Here is a 13,400-nt window from a genome sequence, read left to right as displayed (position 1 = left end):
TATATAAGTAACGTGCTCCAATTATTGTAGCTAAATTGAGTACTTTAAAGCAAATCTATCCTGAATCAACAGTAATTCAGATTTTCAAGAACAGATGTTTAGCAAACAAGTGACATATTCATGAGTTTAAGAGACTTATTATTACCTGTATTTCTGATAATGTAGCATGCTTTTACTCACACCATGCACATCGGGTTGAAGTTCCTGAAACTTGTGTTTTTCAGCAACTTCCCGCCTGAAACACATTCACTTTCACTCGGAATGCACTCATCGATCACTCTATACTTAGCAGACTTACATTTACAGCTAGTTTGAAACTTAAGTTATTTTGCACTGCAGGTCTTTATTTAAAATATTTCTAGGAATTTTTTCCTTGCTGGAGTAGAGACAAGTCAATATCCCGAGTGTTATTTTGTGCACAAACTGGTTATCGGCATGTTTCTCACTCGCTGTCCTAATTATAGTGAGATAGAACCTCCCCGCTCCCCAAACACCTCCCCGCGTTACCTAGTTTGTACGTCCACCAGAGCCCTGAAGTATACCAAAAACAACTATTCCAAATACCATGGATGGGGTGTCTAGTGGGTGGAACCTTCCACCAGGTAATGCCGTACCTGAACAATTTGCTATTTGAATACGTTATGCAGGTCCGGCTATAGGCTAAGCACTACTAAAAAGCCGAATCTTTGTTGTGCGGTTTGCCTGCTGCAATAATAGTAAAATCAGGGAATCTGTTATTTCACTCGTTTTTTGTGTTGCCATCACCAGAGAAATCGAGATTTCGATTGGCGATCAATGCATTATTGGTACATACGATGGGGGGCTGTTATCCCTATGGTGTTATTCAAAATGTGAGGGTTTTTCCTTGCAAATAATCATCCAAAATGTTCGAATCCCTAAAGAAACTACAAGAAGCATAGACCTAAACTCTCGAATGTTGACTTACAATGACCCCATTTTTAATGAGGTAAGCATGTCATTAAATTATACAATTCTTATTTTGTTATTTATAAAGACCATAATGCAATAATACCCTTTCTTTGTCGTTCCTCAACGCATGAACTCTGTACAAATTTCTTAAGCCTGAAGGAGCGAAATTTTACATAAAAATGAAATGTGACTTTGACCGCTTCATTCTTTACACCTTCAAAACTCAAACCGAGCATCGTCTTTCTCACCTCATTTAATAAGAACACAATAAGACATGAGATAAACTAAATGATGATCTAAATCTGAACTAAGACATATTAGTAATGAATGACCTTGACTATGATAATGAGATGGCATGATTTAAGGCCTCGTAGGACATCGGGTTCAATTCTCTCTCTCTCTCTCTCTCTCTCTCTCTCTCTCTCTCTCTCTCTCTCAGGGTCATGGGATGTAAGCTTTTAATATTTATGAAACAATGAAAAAAATTTGTAATATTAACTGACTCATTAACTTACCTTGTATTATCCAGTTCAATTGTATATATCCAGAGCTTTGAAAATTAATTAACCACCGCAGTATTTATAACACTATACCCATTTACGTTTAATAAGCTTAACCAGCTTTAGTTTGGTTATATTATACACTTGAGCCGCTTAAGTTCAATGTGCTTAATCCACCTTAGTTTAGTTATATTTCTTCTATTTAACAGAAAGCATCCACTTCATGTTGGCTTTACACTGCCAGACAACCTAGTTTCATAAAAACATTTCCACAAATCAATGCTAAAACAATTCAACGGCTCAAACCGACGTCAGGTGAGAGAAGTATCACATGTTACACACAAAATCCGCGCGGTCTAACGCACACTGCCAACGAAGGCAATCGCCATACTGACTTCGTATCGGTGTCAGACTAGTGGGTTAGCTGGATACGTTCCGTTTTCTTAGTACCACATGTCTTACCTGTTACGGTTGCCACGTGCCAATAAACTTACGCCGAAATATTACTCTTACGCTTTTTTTTTCTTATTACTTACGAGTGTTTCCCATGCGTCCAGTCATCGTTAAGCCTGTTATGGCTTTTATCTGATAATTTGTGTTCGTTGCCGCATACAAAATGAATGGTACTGTAGTTATACCTGTTCCACACCATTTCCTTTTTCTGTTTACTTTTGGGGGCTTTTCTATCGTTACAGTACTCTCGCCTCTTTACTGTAGGTCCGTCAGTTAAAGAAGTTATAGCTATAACTTCTTTGGGAAAGCTATACTTTCCGAACATGTGGCGTATTATGCGGCGGTTGAAATATTCTTAAGGGGTCGTTGGTTTTCATCAGAGAAAATATTTCCTACCAAATCTAACTTTTGAGTCCCTTCACATTATTGTTCCATTTTGAAATCCTGTGATATCTAACTTATGTTGATGGCCAAAATGCCCCGAGTACAGCTTGTCCACTCCACAAGAAAAATTAGCACCCGAACTAAGAAAAATTAACACACCAGAACGTAAGTTCTTAATGGACTTCTTTGGTGCTGGCAAAATCTGAAGATGATATGGAAGAGTAAAGCTCACAGCTAGGGTCGTTCATCACTGGTGAACACCGGATATTTACTGTAAAGACGGGTTATTAATTGCTATACAATGTTCTCATGATATGTATTTGATTTGGAGTTGTGCCAGAGGCCCTCTTTTTCCATTACTCAAAAACCTAACAATAATCCATCCGGACCCCGCCCCAAAAACAGGTATAGGCCTATTGCAGTATCAGCCCCATTCTCCAAGCTGCTAAAATTATTTTTAATACGTGTAGTTGACATGAATTCAGTAACCTTCATTTTGGGTCTCAGACCAACAGAGGGACAACAATAGTTGCTGCCCTTAAACATGATATCAGCGACTGCATGAAAGTAGAGATCCCTGGTATGCGCACTCTCTTTAGATACTGAGAATGCCTTTGGGGCCATTCCTCATTCTATAAAGAAAAACAAAATAAAGCACTATCCCTGACTGACACTGAAGGTTGTTTGTGTACTGGTGCAAAACATCAACTTTTCAAATTGAGCGTGAAGTGAATTAGATAGGAATTCGGGGTCTAGGCGAGATCATTGAAGGAGAGTCTTGGTCTAGGCCGGTAATAAAGTCACAAAAAAAGTTCGCAAAATCCTCACGAACTACCCATTCTAGAGTCGTTGCTCATTCAGTTGCTAGCTCCCCAACTGAATACCCAAACCTCTTCCATCCAACTGAATCTTATTTTTTCTCATGTCATGCAGTCTTCCTTTCTCTGAACTGAAGGTTGGTCGGCGGTCTTAGCTTTTAAATATATTTTTGTAATTGTAGGTGTTATTCTTTTTACTGCTTTATGATTTTTAACAAACTGAAGATTGTTTTATAATTTTATCATATTTATTGACAGATTCCCAGAAGATGTGATAAAGTTTATATTACGAAACGTCGGTCGGAATAAAGAAAAGACAAATGTAGAAATTGGCCTGTTTCTTTAGTCAACCCGTGATTATATATATATATATATATATATATATATATATATAATGAACTCATACAAACTTAAGCATCAAAGTCAATATCTCTCCACAAAGAAATCTAATTAAAGAAATTGAATTTATCAGCATGAGATAAATTTAACACTACGTTATTAACATAGCAAAAAAGGACACTTAGATAAGTGTTATCAATCTTTCCAAACCACAAATCCTAATCATGACTTTTAACTTCTGCTTCCTTGGTCGATTGCAGACCATCTGCTCTCCTTTCCTGTTGGGAAAAGACAGATCAGAAAGTTTGCGCATGCGTAAACCTTCAAGGTAAAAAAGAGATGATGTTCACTGGTAAGAAAATTAGAAAGACACTTACTAAATAATTACGTACAAGAGGCAGTAGTAATGATGGATGGCAGACTAAATATGCTGTAACTAGATTTTAACTTTAAAACAGAAAATGAAGTCACCATCAGTGAATTATGTGGGTAGGAAGGAGCAAGAAAACATATTACGGTATTCCGGAGTGGAAAAGGTATTCAAGGGAGCGAAAATTAAAAAGTTAAGGAGAAGGAACTAGCAACTCGAACTAAGAAAGTAGCAAGACTTTTTTTATAACAATAATGAAAGTCAAAAATAGATGTAGTAAAAAGGTAGTGCTGTCAGGATAGACTGCAGCTAACGAGGATTACCTCACCGTTCGTACACTGCCAACACAACACCTAGGCTGTACTTAAGTAATGTGCTCACGATCTGAAGCTGTGGAGAGGCCACTGAGGAACCAGGATGCATAAAATTGAGAAGGATAGAAATTTTAATCAGTTTTGTAATCAAGTGATACTCCTAATTCCGGGGAAATGGAAATGGAAAGGGTAATTGCTTAGTGCAAAGTCTCTAGACCTTGGCTTAGTGTTTAAGGGAAGGTCATGAATCGAACCAAGCCACAACACCCCCAACCCCGCCCCCCCCCCAAAAAAGAACTAAAAATCTTGATAAATAAGTGATCATTTAAAGGCTATTTCGTTTCCTAATGATACCGTGATTACTTTTGAATGATTTTAACACTAGTGCTTAATTTTATTTTAAGAAAAACTACTGACAATAAACAGTGTACGAAAGAGAAATTATAAGTGATCATTGGTAAAAAAATGATTTTGTAACAACAACAAAAATTTTTTCCGCGGGAAAAACTATAGCGGACTAAAAAGCTTTTCAGCAAAATAGACCCATATGTAAAGAAACTAGACATCTATAGGGGACTTCCCTCCTAATTTCTATCTAAGATATTTCATTCTGAAATCATATAGGTAAAAGTTGGTGTTTCCATTAGCAATGTAACTCAAAGCCCTACTTACAGAAAAATCAGAGAAGTCACTTCAGGACATGAAGTGATCCAAATCTGGATTTCAGAATCGGTGACAGTAGTAAGAAGTAAGCTTTTAGACTAATTCAATTCTAACAAATTTCAAAGAGCGCGAAAGGCCACTGAACTATGATTACGATAATCTGAAAAGAAAAGGAAATTCTCCCTCAGTTCTGAAAAAGCTGCTTAGGGGCCCAACCAGCACTCCCAGGAAAAGCTGCGATGATCATAAATCTTACAGCACAATGATAAAAGGGCATTTGAAAGAGAGAGAGAGAGAGAGAGAGAGAGAGAGAGAGAGAGAGAGAGAGAGAGAGAGAGAGAGAGAGAGAGAGAGTTGTCTTAGAAGCTTTGAGCTGAACCAAAGTTCTGTCGACCTCAGTCTGTACAATCTCCAGATGTGGTTTCATTGACGGCACCCATTTATCATAAACGAGATTAAAAGCAATCTGTAAGGCTTGAGGAGAATAAGGTGAATGGTGAAGGGTAGAATCACCTGCACATGAATGGGTGAAATACGAGTGGATGTGAGGAAGAATATAGGTGACACACGGAAATAATCTGGTAGGCATACTACTAAAATTAGGCCTAAACTTCTTTTCTGTATCTTTAGCCCTTAGATTTTCTCTCTGCGTATCTTATTCTAATAATAAACAGGTGTTGTTCAGTTCTGAATTTCTTTCAGTTTGTGATAATCAGAGTTGGAGAGCAAACGGTTCATTGAACAAACATTGCTGCCTAAACGTATGTCTTGTAAAGCGCATCAGAGATTTGTAAAAAGACCTTGTGGAATGATTCTACGTACTGATCGTGAATAAGCAATTATGCTAATTTCTGCTATGTATCACATATGGCGCCATGTCATAACTGGTGAAAATCTGCAAAATTTCCGATGTTTGTTTCCGAGTTACTATAAATCTCCCACTTATGCTAGATTTGTGAAGAAATCGCGGGATGGTCGACTCTAGTGAGTAGTCAGAGTGGATGAAAGTGGATACCATTTCTACCGGGCCCAACTGAGTTTACAAACTTCAGTTTAGCCACATCCTCGAGAAGCTCTCAACCACCTTGCATTGAACTGAATTGAATTGAATGTGGAATTTAGGCCAAAGGCCAAGCACTGGGACCAATGAGGTCGTTCAGCGCTGAAACGGAAATTGACAGGTTCGAAAGGTGCAACAGGAGGAAAACCTCGCAGTTGCACTATGAATCAGTTGTTAGGAGAGGGTGGAAAGTAAGATGGAAGAAAAAGAATATGAAAGGAGGTACAGTAAAAGGAACGAAAGGGGTTGCAGCTAGGGCCAGAAGGCACGCTACAAAGAACCTTAAGTAATGCCTACAGTGCTACACATGAGGAGCACTGAAAGCACTACCTCCCTACGGGGTTAACCACCTTACAGTAAGGTGTTTAGATCACTCTTTTACAGTTCTGTAACATAGAGGGGAGGGGTACCTCTAGTTGTACGTGCCCAACCCCCTGTTCCAATTACTAATTTATTCATCTTAATCTTAGCGCGCTGACTAACTCACACGTACACACACAATCGTTGTAATATTTTTCATTTAATTCATAGATCGGTTTCAGATCCGCCTTTACCACTGATGTGGGCTATTTGCAATATCATGGTTCCTGGAGACTGGAGCATAATGATATGCTTTTATGATTGACGTCCTGTTGAAAATTACATAGCGTGATGTATTTTACATTCTTTGTCTTAGGACAGACAGAGATTTGGTTCTTATTTAACGTTAGTAACTTTTCTTCTCTTTATGTCAAGAAAAGTGTTTTGCCATTCTGAGAGGTAAACAAAAGCTTTATAAGCATTTCACTTATTTTATTATATTATATTTCTAATCTTTACTTTTTATTTATGTGTGTCTTATTTTACGTCTTCTCTTTATGTCAAGAAAAGTGTTTTGACATTCTGAGAGGTAAACAAAAGTTTTAAAAGCATTTCACTTATTTTATTATATTATATTTCTAATCTTTACTTTTTATTCATGTGTGTCTTATTTTACATCTTCTCTTTATGTCAAGAAAAGTGTTTTGACATTCTGAGAGGTAAACAAAAGCTTTATAAGCATTTCACTTATTTTATTATATTATATTTCTAATCTTTACTTTTTATTCATGTGTGTCTTATTTTACGTCTTCTCTTTATGTCAAGAAAAGTGTTTTGCCCTTCTGAGAGGTAAACAAAAGTTTTAAAAGCATTTCACTTATTTTATTATATTATATTTCTAATCTCTACTTTTTATTCATGTGTGTCTTATTTTACATTTGAATCGATTTTGATACCTTCTTCCTCTCAATAACGAAAAGTTTTCTTTCCACTGAAAACACTAACAATTTGGGCATTGGTCTCTTCCGTGTGACTGAAAATGTTCTTCCCAGCTGCAGTTACCTTGTCAATAAACAAAAGAAAACAATTTACTTCTCATATTCCATTTATTAAGTTCCCTAAGCTAGAGAGCATTACATGTTTTCAGCTTGCCATATCTAAATGAATAGCTTAAACTTTAAGACTTCTAAGAAGCTGGGTCAATGATCTATTGCCCACGTAAAAAAAGAAGTTCGTAATTACACTTTAATTATCACCCCTCCCTTAATTTGCACACCAGTTGTACAAATTCCATTAATTAGCCCACAAGGTACACACCATTACATATGTTCTGTGTGCCACATCTAAACTTTTAAGAAGCCAAGTCAGTGATCTATACTGCCCCAGTAAAAAAACAAAAATCGTGACTAAACTTTAATCTCCCCCAAATCCCACCTTCACTTGCACCTCAGCTCTTCAGATATCATTAATCAACCCTTTTGTGTGCCAGATCTACTTGAACTGTTAAAAATTTAAGAAGTCAGGTTAATGATTTATTGCCCAAATAGAAAAAATTTCATTTGCATCTCAGCTTTTCGAATCCATTAATTAATTAACCCACCCTCCCTCCATGCTACAGAATATTACACGTTCTCTTTAAATTTCAAGAAGCCAGGTCAGTGATTTATCGCCGCAGTATAAAAAAAAAGTTCTTGATTGCACTTTAATTTCCCTCCTTCCTTCAAACCCCACTAAGATACAATTTCATTGCACGTTTTCTGTTGCCACATCTAAAAGAATAGCGTTTCAAGCTACTTAGGCTTTAACTTTTCAAGAAGACAGGTCAGTGACCTATTTCCCCCCCATTAAAAAAGCTCGTGACAATACTTTAACCTCCCCCCCTTCATTTGCACCTCAGCTCTTCAAATTCTATTAATTACCTTAACTATGATACAGACCATTACGTTCCAGTCTACTTCGGCTTTAATTTTTTAGGAAGCCAGGTCAATGATCTATCGTCCTCACCCCCAAAAAAAAGGAGTTCGTGACTACACTAATTCCCCCTCCCTTCATTTGCATCTGAGCTCTTCAAATTCCATTAACATCTGTTCTATGTGCCACATCTAAATGAATAGCATTTCAATCTATTAGGCTTTAACTCTTTAAGAAGCCAGGTCACTGATCCATTACTCCAGTAAAAATAAAAGAGGAAAAGTTCGTGACTACACTTTAATTCCCCCCCTCTTCATTTGCCTCTGAGCTTTTCAAATTCCATTAATACAGACCATTACATGTGTTCTATGTGCCACATCTAAATGAAAAGCATCCCAATCTATTAGGCTTTAACTTTTTAAAGAAGTCAGGTCACTGATCTATCGCCTAAGTAAAAAAGAAGAAAAAGTTCGTGACTATACTTTAATTTCCTCCTCCCCTCATTTGCATCTGAACTACAGACCATTACACGCGTTCTATGTGCCACATCTAAACAAATAGCATTTCAGTCTATTAGGCTTTAACTTTTTAAGAAGCCAAGTCACTGATCTAGCGCCTAAGTAAAAGAAAATGAAGAAAAGTTCGTGACTGCACTTTAATTTCCCCCTCCCCTCCTTTGCACCCGAGCCCTTCAAATTCCATTACTACAGACCATTACATGTGTTCTATGTGCCACATCTAAATGAATAGCATTTCAATCTATTAGGTTTTAACTTTTTAAAGAAGCTAGGTCACTCATCTATCCCCTAAGTTAAAAGGAAGAAAAAAGTCATGACTACACTTTAATTTCACCCCCTGCCCCTCTCCCCATCCCTTCATTTGCATATCTCAGTCCGCCTATAGCTAAGCTGCGCGAAAAGAAGAAGAAGACGGAGGAGTGGGCGGGGCATATTTGTTTTGATTCGGGGGGACCGAACCGAAGAAGAAGAACGATCCGCAGTATCAGTATCATCAGCGTCCGGGCCCGCTAAGGTTGCGCGATCTGACGATGATGTTGTTGACATGTTGTTGTTGTTGTTGTTGACATGTTGCAAGTATTGATGATAGTAGGAGTGATAGGAGGCCTACTCTTGGATGTGCGAGCGTCGAAATTTACCGTCTACTGGATCCTCTCTGTTTTTTTCGGTGGTTATCATGAATCTGTGAATTCGTTCAGGTGTGTTGTGCTACGGTAACTTTAAGAAGGTGGGAATGTACTATAGGCCTAAAAGGACAGTTCCTCGTGTTAGTTTGTACCCTAGTCCCGTTTTAATTGGTTCCCGGGCTCTGTTAGGGTAAACATACCCATGGGTATCTGTGAATTTGTTCGGGTGTGTTATGGTAAGGTAACGTTAAGAAGGGGAAATAGGCCTAAATGGAGCTGCGAGTGGTGTTTTGTACCTTAGGCCTAGGTTAATTGGATCCTGGGCCTTTGTTAGGGTAAACATAATGAAGGGAAAAGTATATATTATATAATCTTAAGGCTGCGAGCAGTGCTGAGTAATCTTGACAGGTTATTTCCGCCCAAACGACGTCAGACGCAAAATTTTTTCTTTTGTTAGGCTACTTTAAGGTAAACATACTGAAAGGTAAAGTGTTTATTATATAATCTTAAGGCTTCTTAGAGTACAAAGTCATTTTGACAATTTATTTCAACCTAAACCATATCAAACGAAAGGTTTTTTCTTTTTAAATTGTTAATTGTTAGGCCTAAGTACAGGAGGTGGAACTTAAGATAACCTATCAAACTAACTAAATTTTGAAGTTGCTGTAACAGACTGCTGACTTGACTAGAAGGTTTTACAGTGATTTTTATCAATTACAGTGAAATACGTTACGGGAAGAAATGAATGAAATGGCCTAACCTTACCGGAGTGAAATAACCTAGGCTAGGCGCAGTGGGGAAGTGAAGCTGGGTATGTGAGAAATACCGACTTCACGTTTTCGTGAAATTTGGCGATATGCTAACATATAGGACCAATTGATAACCTGTTGAACTTAGCCTAATCTAGGACCTGCTTATACCTTGAAGTAGCCTGAAGCGTGTTGCCACTGCTTAGCCTACCACCATTGTATAGGCCTAAACTTACGTGGGTTAAGGCTGTTTTAGGCTACATAGCCTAGGTGATTTAGTTTTTGTTAGTGTTGTAATATAAGCCTAGCACCATAAGACCACCAAAAGGGTCCTGTTCCATCTTACACTCCAAAGTACTTTTAGGCCACAATTGGGTAGTTTTCTTACTCCAAGGTCAAAGTAAAGGTTAGCCTGTTTTCTGAATCAATGATTAGGAATGATTTGACACTTGGGGACTGCACTAGGAAACAAGTGTTTTTAGGTGGAAACTAAGGAAATTAGTGGAATATAGAGATGCATCCCAGCCTAACCTTCCATAACTCATCCTCTGGACCTGCCACCTTGTATTTTAAAAAGTATTTTGATTATTCAGAATTCATCAACTAGAAATGTTGAACTACTTGATCAGTATAATTTTAATAACAGTGAGATGATAGGCATTAATCTTTTATTATGGAGCAAAAAATTTGCAATGGACACAGTTTTTTGGAATGCAGTGTAAAACACAGTAGGAGGGTTCGGAATTTGAATAATGTTTGTAGGGAAAATGAACGCTAAAAGGACATTGGAGTCGTATTCTGTATGATACCTTACAAGGAATTTGATAAACTGTATGGTGGCTTCAAGGAAAGAAAGCCTAGTCAGAGAAAAATTTAACATTAGGTCTACCATTTTTAATTATATAGGTAGTACCAGCCCACACTATAAGTAGGTGTACGTTACTTATTGTGTAGGAGTGCTTTGTTGGTTCAAAGATCAGACGTGTTTTTGTCCATACAGTAATTAAGGTAGACGTAACTGGAATCAGTCCCAATGTTGTTGAAAGCCAGATCAGATAGATATCTTTTAGGAACTATTTTTAGGAAGATTACCATTCCTTATCAGCAGGATTTGATCATAGTACATGGGACCTTATGTAGCTAAATTACCTAACCTCTTGAAATTTCCAGCTTTACTTGGTGCTGCCCACAACTTTCATTTAATTTAAAAATAATTTTTTTTTTTTTGAGAGAGAGAGTTAGCCATACTGTAATATCCAAAATAGGAAGCTTTAATGTTTTGTTTTGCTTTTTATTCAAGTTTTCATTTGCTTCCTTGAACTTTTGAAATGTAACTCTCTCTAAGTTTCTTTTATTACCTTTTTTCATAGGTTGGAAAAGGAAACTAACTGACCACGTCATCTCAGAAATAAAGAAATTCCTTTTGAAATAATGTGTGAAGTGACAACGCTTACCTAAAATGTACGGCTTCAGGAGATGGATGCCACAGTGTGACCCTTTATCCCTGTCTTGCATAATATTCCTTGAGGAAAGAATTAAATACACCAGGAACAGTACCTTATTGCAAAGAAGAAATACAAGGACTCAAGAAAACCGTTGCTTTGTCTGCCCATATAACGTCCCCTTCAGGTATCTGATCTCTTTTTTTGTCTTCGTAATGCTTCTTAAAACATTGTACCCATAGGGGGTAGTAGTGCCATCAGTGCGCCTCACGTGGTGCACTGTAGTCTTCACTTAAGGGTCCTTGCAGTGTCCCTTTGGCCCCTGGCTGCAACCTCTTTCATTCTTTTTACTGTACCTCGGTTCATATTCTCTTTTTTCCATCTGGCCATTCACCCTCTAACAATTGTTTCATAGTGCAGCTGCAAGGTTTTCTTACCTGCCGCACCTTTCTAACTTTCTTACTGTCAGGTCCCCTTTCAGCGCTGTACATCCTCATAGGTCCCAGCGCTTGACCTTTGGCTTAAACTCTATATTCTTTTCTATTCTTAAAACATTGTAATGCTATTTGCTATATTGAAAATAAATAATTTGATCAGTAATAGTGAATGGAATAATTTAGTGCCAGGATAAAGGGATGAATATACTGTATGAAATGCTTTTTTCAACTCCAGACTAACTAACAGTACACTGTACCGTTTTAAAATTATGACTCATTTCCTTGGATACTGGAGCCTTAAGACAAGTGCAAGTTCATATCAGATTTTGACAGATTCATGTCATATAAAAATAGTAATTATTTCATTGTTGGACTGGTCAAAAAGTAACTTATCAGATTATATATCTGATTTTTAATTAAAAAACATTATCTCTTCCCCTGTAGGTTTACAAATGCTGTTGGTTCCTTGTGAAAATATGTTATAATAATAAAATTGAATGACAGAAATATTTGTCATTTACAAGAAATACCATTAAGTAAAGCAAACAAATGCTGTGACACTGATATGTATAAAAAATAGATAAAAAAAAAATTAATCTTCGTAATGTTTCTTGCTGGCATTAAAGAAATGATAGTAGTTTGAGGAAAGCAGAGTACTGTAGAGAGTTTTTGAAAAATTAAAATTATTAATTTAAAACTAATTTGTCTCTCTGGACTCTCAAGAACAATCAAAGGTAGTTCACTATCCTGTTAAGACCTAACTCTTCAAGTGCAGTGTCTTATATTTACAAAATTTCAAAATGGGTAGCTCAGCTCTCTCATCTTTGATGAGTGCTTATTCTTTCTTTCACATTAAATGTTCTTAAATTTTTCTTGTTACAAGAATAGAACCTTCATCTTTTCTTTTGTTTCCAGTGTATAACTTCATTCCAAAGTTTAGTTGGGCAGCAGAGTCTTGATGCGTCATGGAGGAATGGATAAGTGCGATTAAGTCTGTGAAGGCAACATCATCTCAGTTCTATGAGGTAAAGAGACAGAAGGGCTGTAGTATTGCTCAATACATTTTTGCCACTCTTCTTTGTCTTTTAGTTTGTTTGTTAATGTGCTGAAATATTTGCATTTCCTTACACCAAAATAAAATGTAATTCTGAATAAGAAATTGAACTCAACCATTTTTATATTTTACGTTTTCATAATTATCTGAAATACTCATCAAATTTCAGGGAGCAGATCAAATACATTCGCTACTGTCGGGGAAACACAATTGGTATGCAACATCCCATGCGCGGCCCACATACTGCAATGTTTGCAGGGAGGCATTGTCGGGTAAGGTATCATCGTATCATTACTGTACACTGTCAATGCGAAGTTTTTTCATCAGGTGAATATTGGATACTTCTGATTGTCTTTAGGTGAGATTTAGATTTGTCTGATTTTCTTATACGATTATGATCATCAATATAGTAGGAGATTGGCCAAGGCCTAAACCATTTGTCAAAATACTTTCACTAGGGGAAATGGGCCATTGTAAGACTGGCCTGACAATCTGTTGTAGGACCCTTTGCCCATATGTACACCGAGTAGTG

The 13,400-nt window shown here is 37.1% G+C and overlaps 2 protein-coding genes across 2 annotated transcripts in view; one reads left to right on the top strand and one right to left on the bottom strand.

The window, feature by feature from the left end:
- Nucleotides 1-1,822, bottom strand: part of LOC136847841 (uncharacterized) — a 71,100-nt gene extending 69,278 nt beyond the window's left edge. The window contains exon 1 of the mRNA XM_067119807.1: nt 1,446-1,822. The gene's annotated coding sequence lies outside the window, so the exon portion shown is untranslated. The remainder of the gene's footprint in view (nt 1-1,445) is intronic.
- Nucleotides 1,823-9,004: 7,182 nt separating this feature from the next.
- Nucleotides 9,005-13,400, top strand: part of LOC136847832 (diacylglycerol kinase delta) — a 54,796-nt gene continuing 50,400 nt past the window's right edge. Inside the window, 4 exon segments of the mRNA XM_067119778.1 lie at nt 9,005-9,258; nt 11,306-11,564; nt 12,730-12,839; nt 13,038-13,140. Of these exon segments, the coding sequence (XP_066975879.1) occupies nt 12,780-12,839; nt 13,038-13,140 (163 nt within the window). The 5' untranslated portion in view covers nt 9,005-9,258; nt 11,306-11,564; nt 12,730-12,779.

The sequence above is a fragment of the Macrobrachium rosenbergii genome, chromosome 17 (genome assembly GCF_040412425.1).
Source record: "Macrobrachium rosenbergii isolate ZJJX-2024 chromosome 17, ASM4041242v1, whole genome shotgun sequence".
Classification (NCBI taxonomy): Eukaryota; Metazoa; Arthropoda; class Malacostraca; order Decapoda; family Palaemonidae; genus Macrobrachium; species Macrobrachium rosenbergii.
Note: the sequence above shows the minus strand (reverse complement) of the source record. Positions and strands in the feature narration are given on the sequence as shown.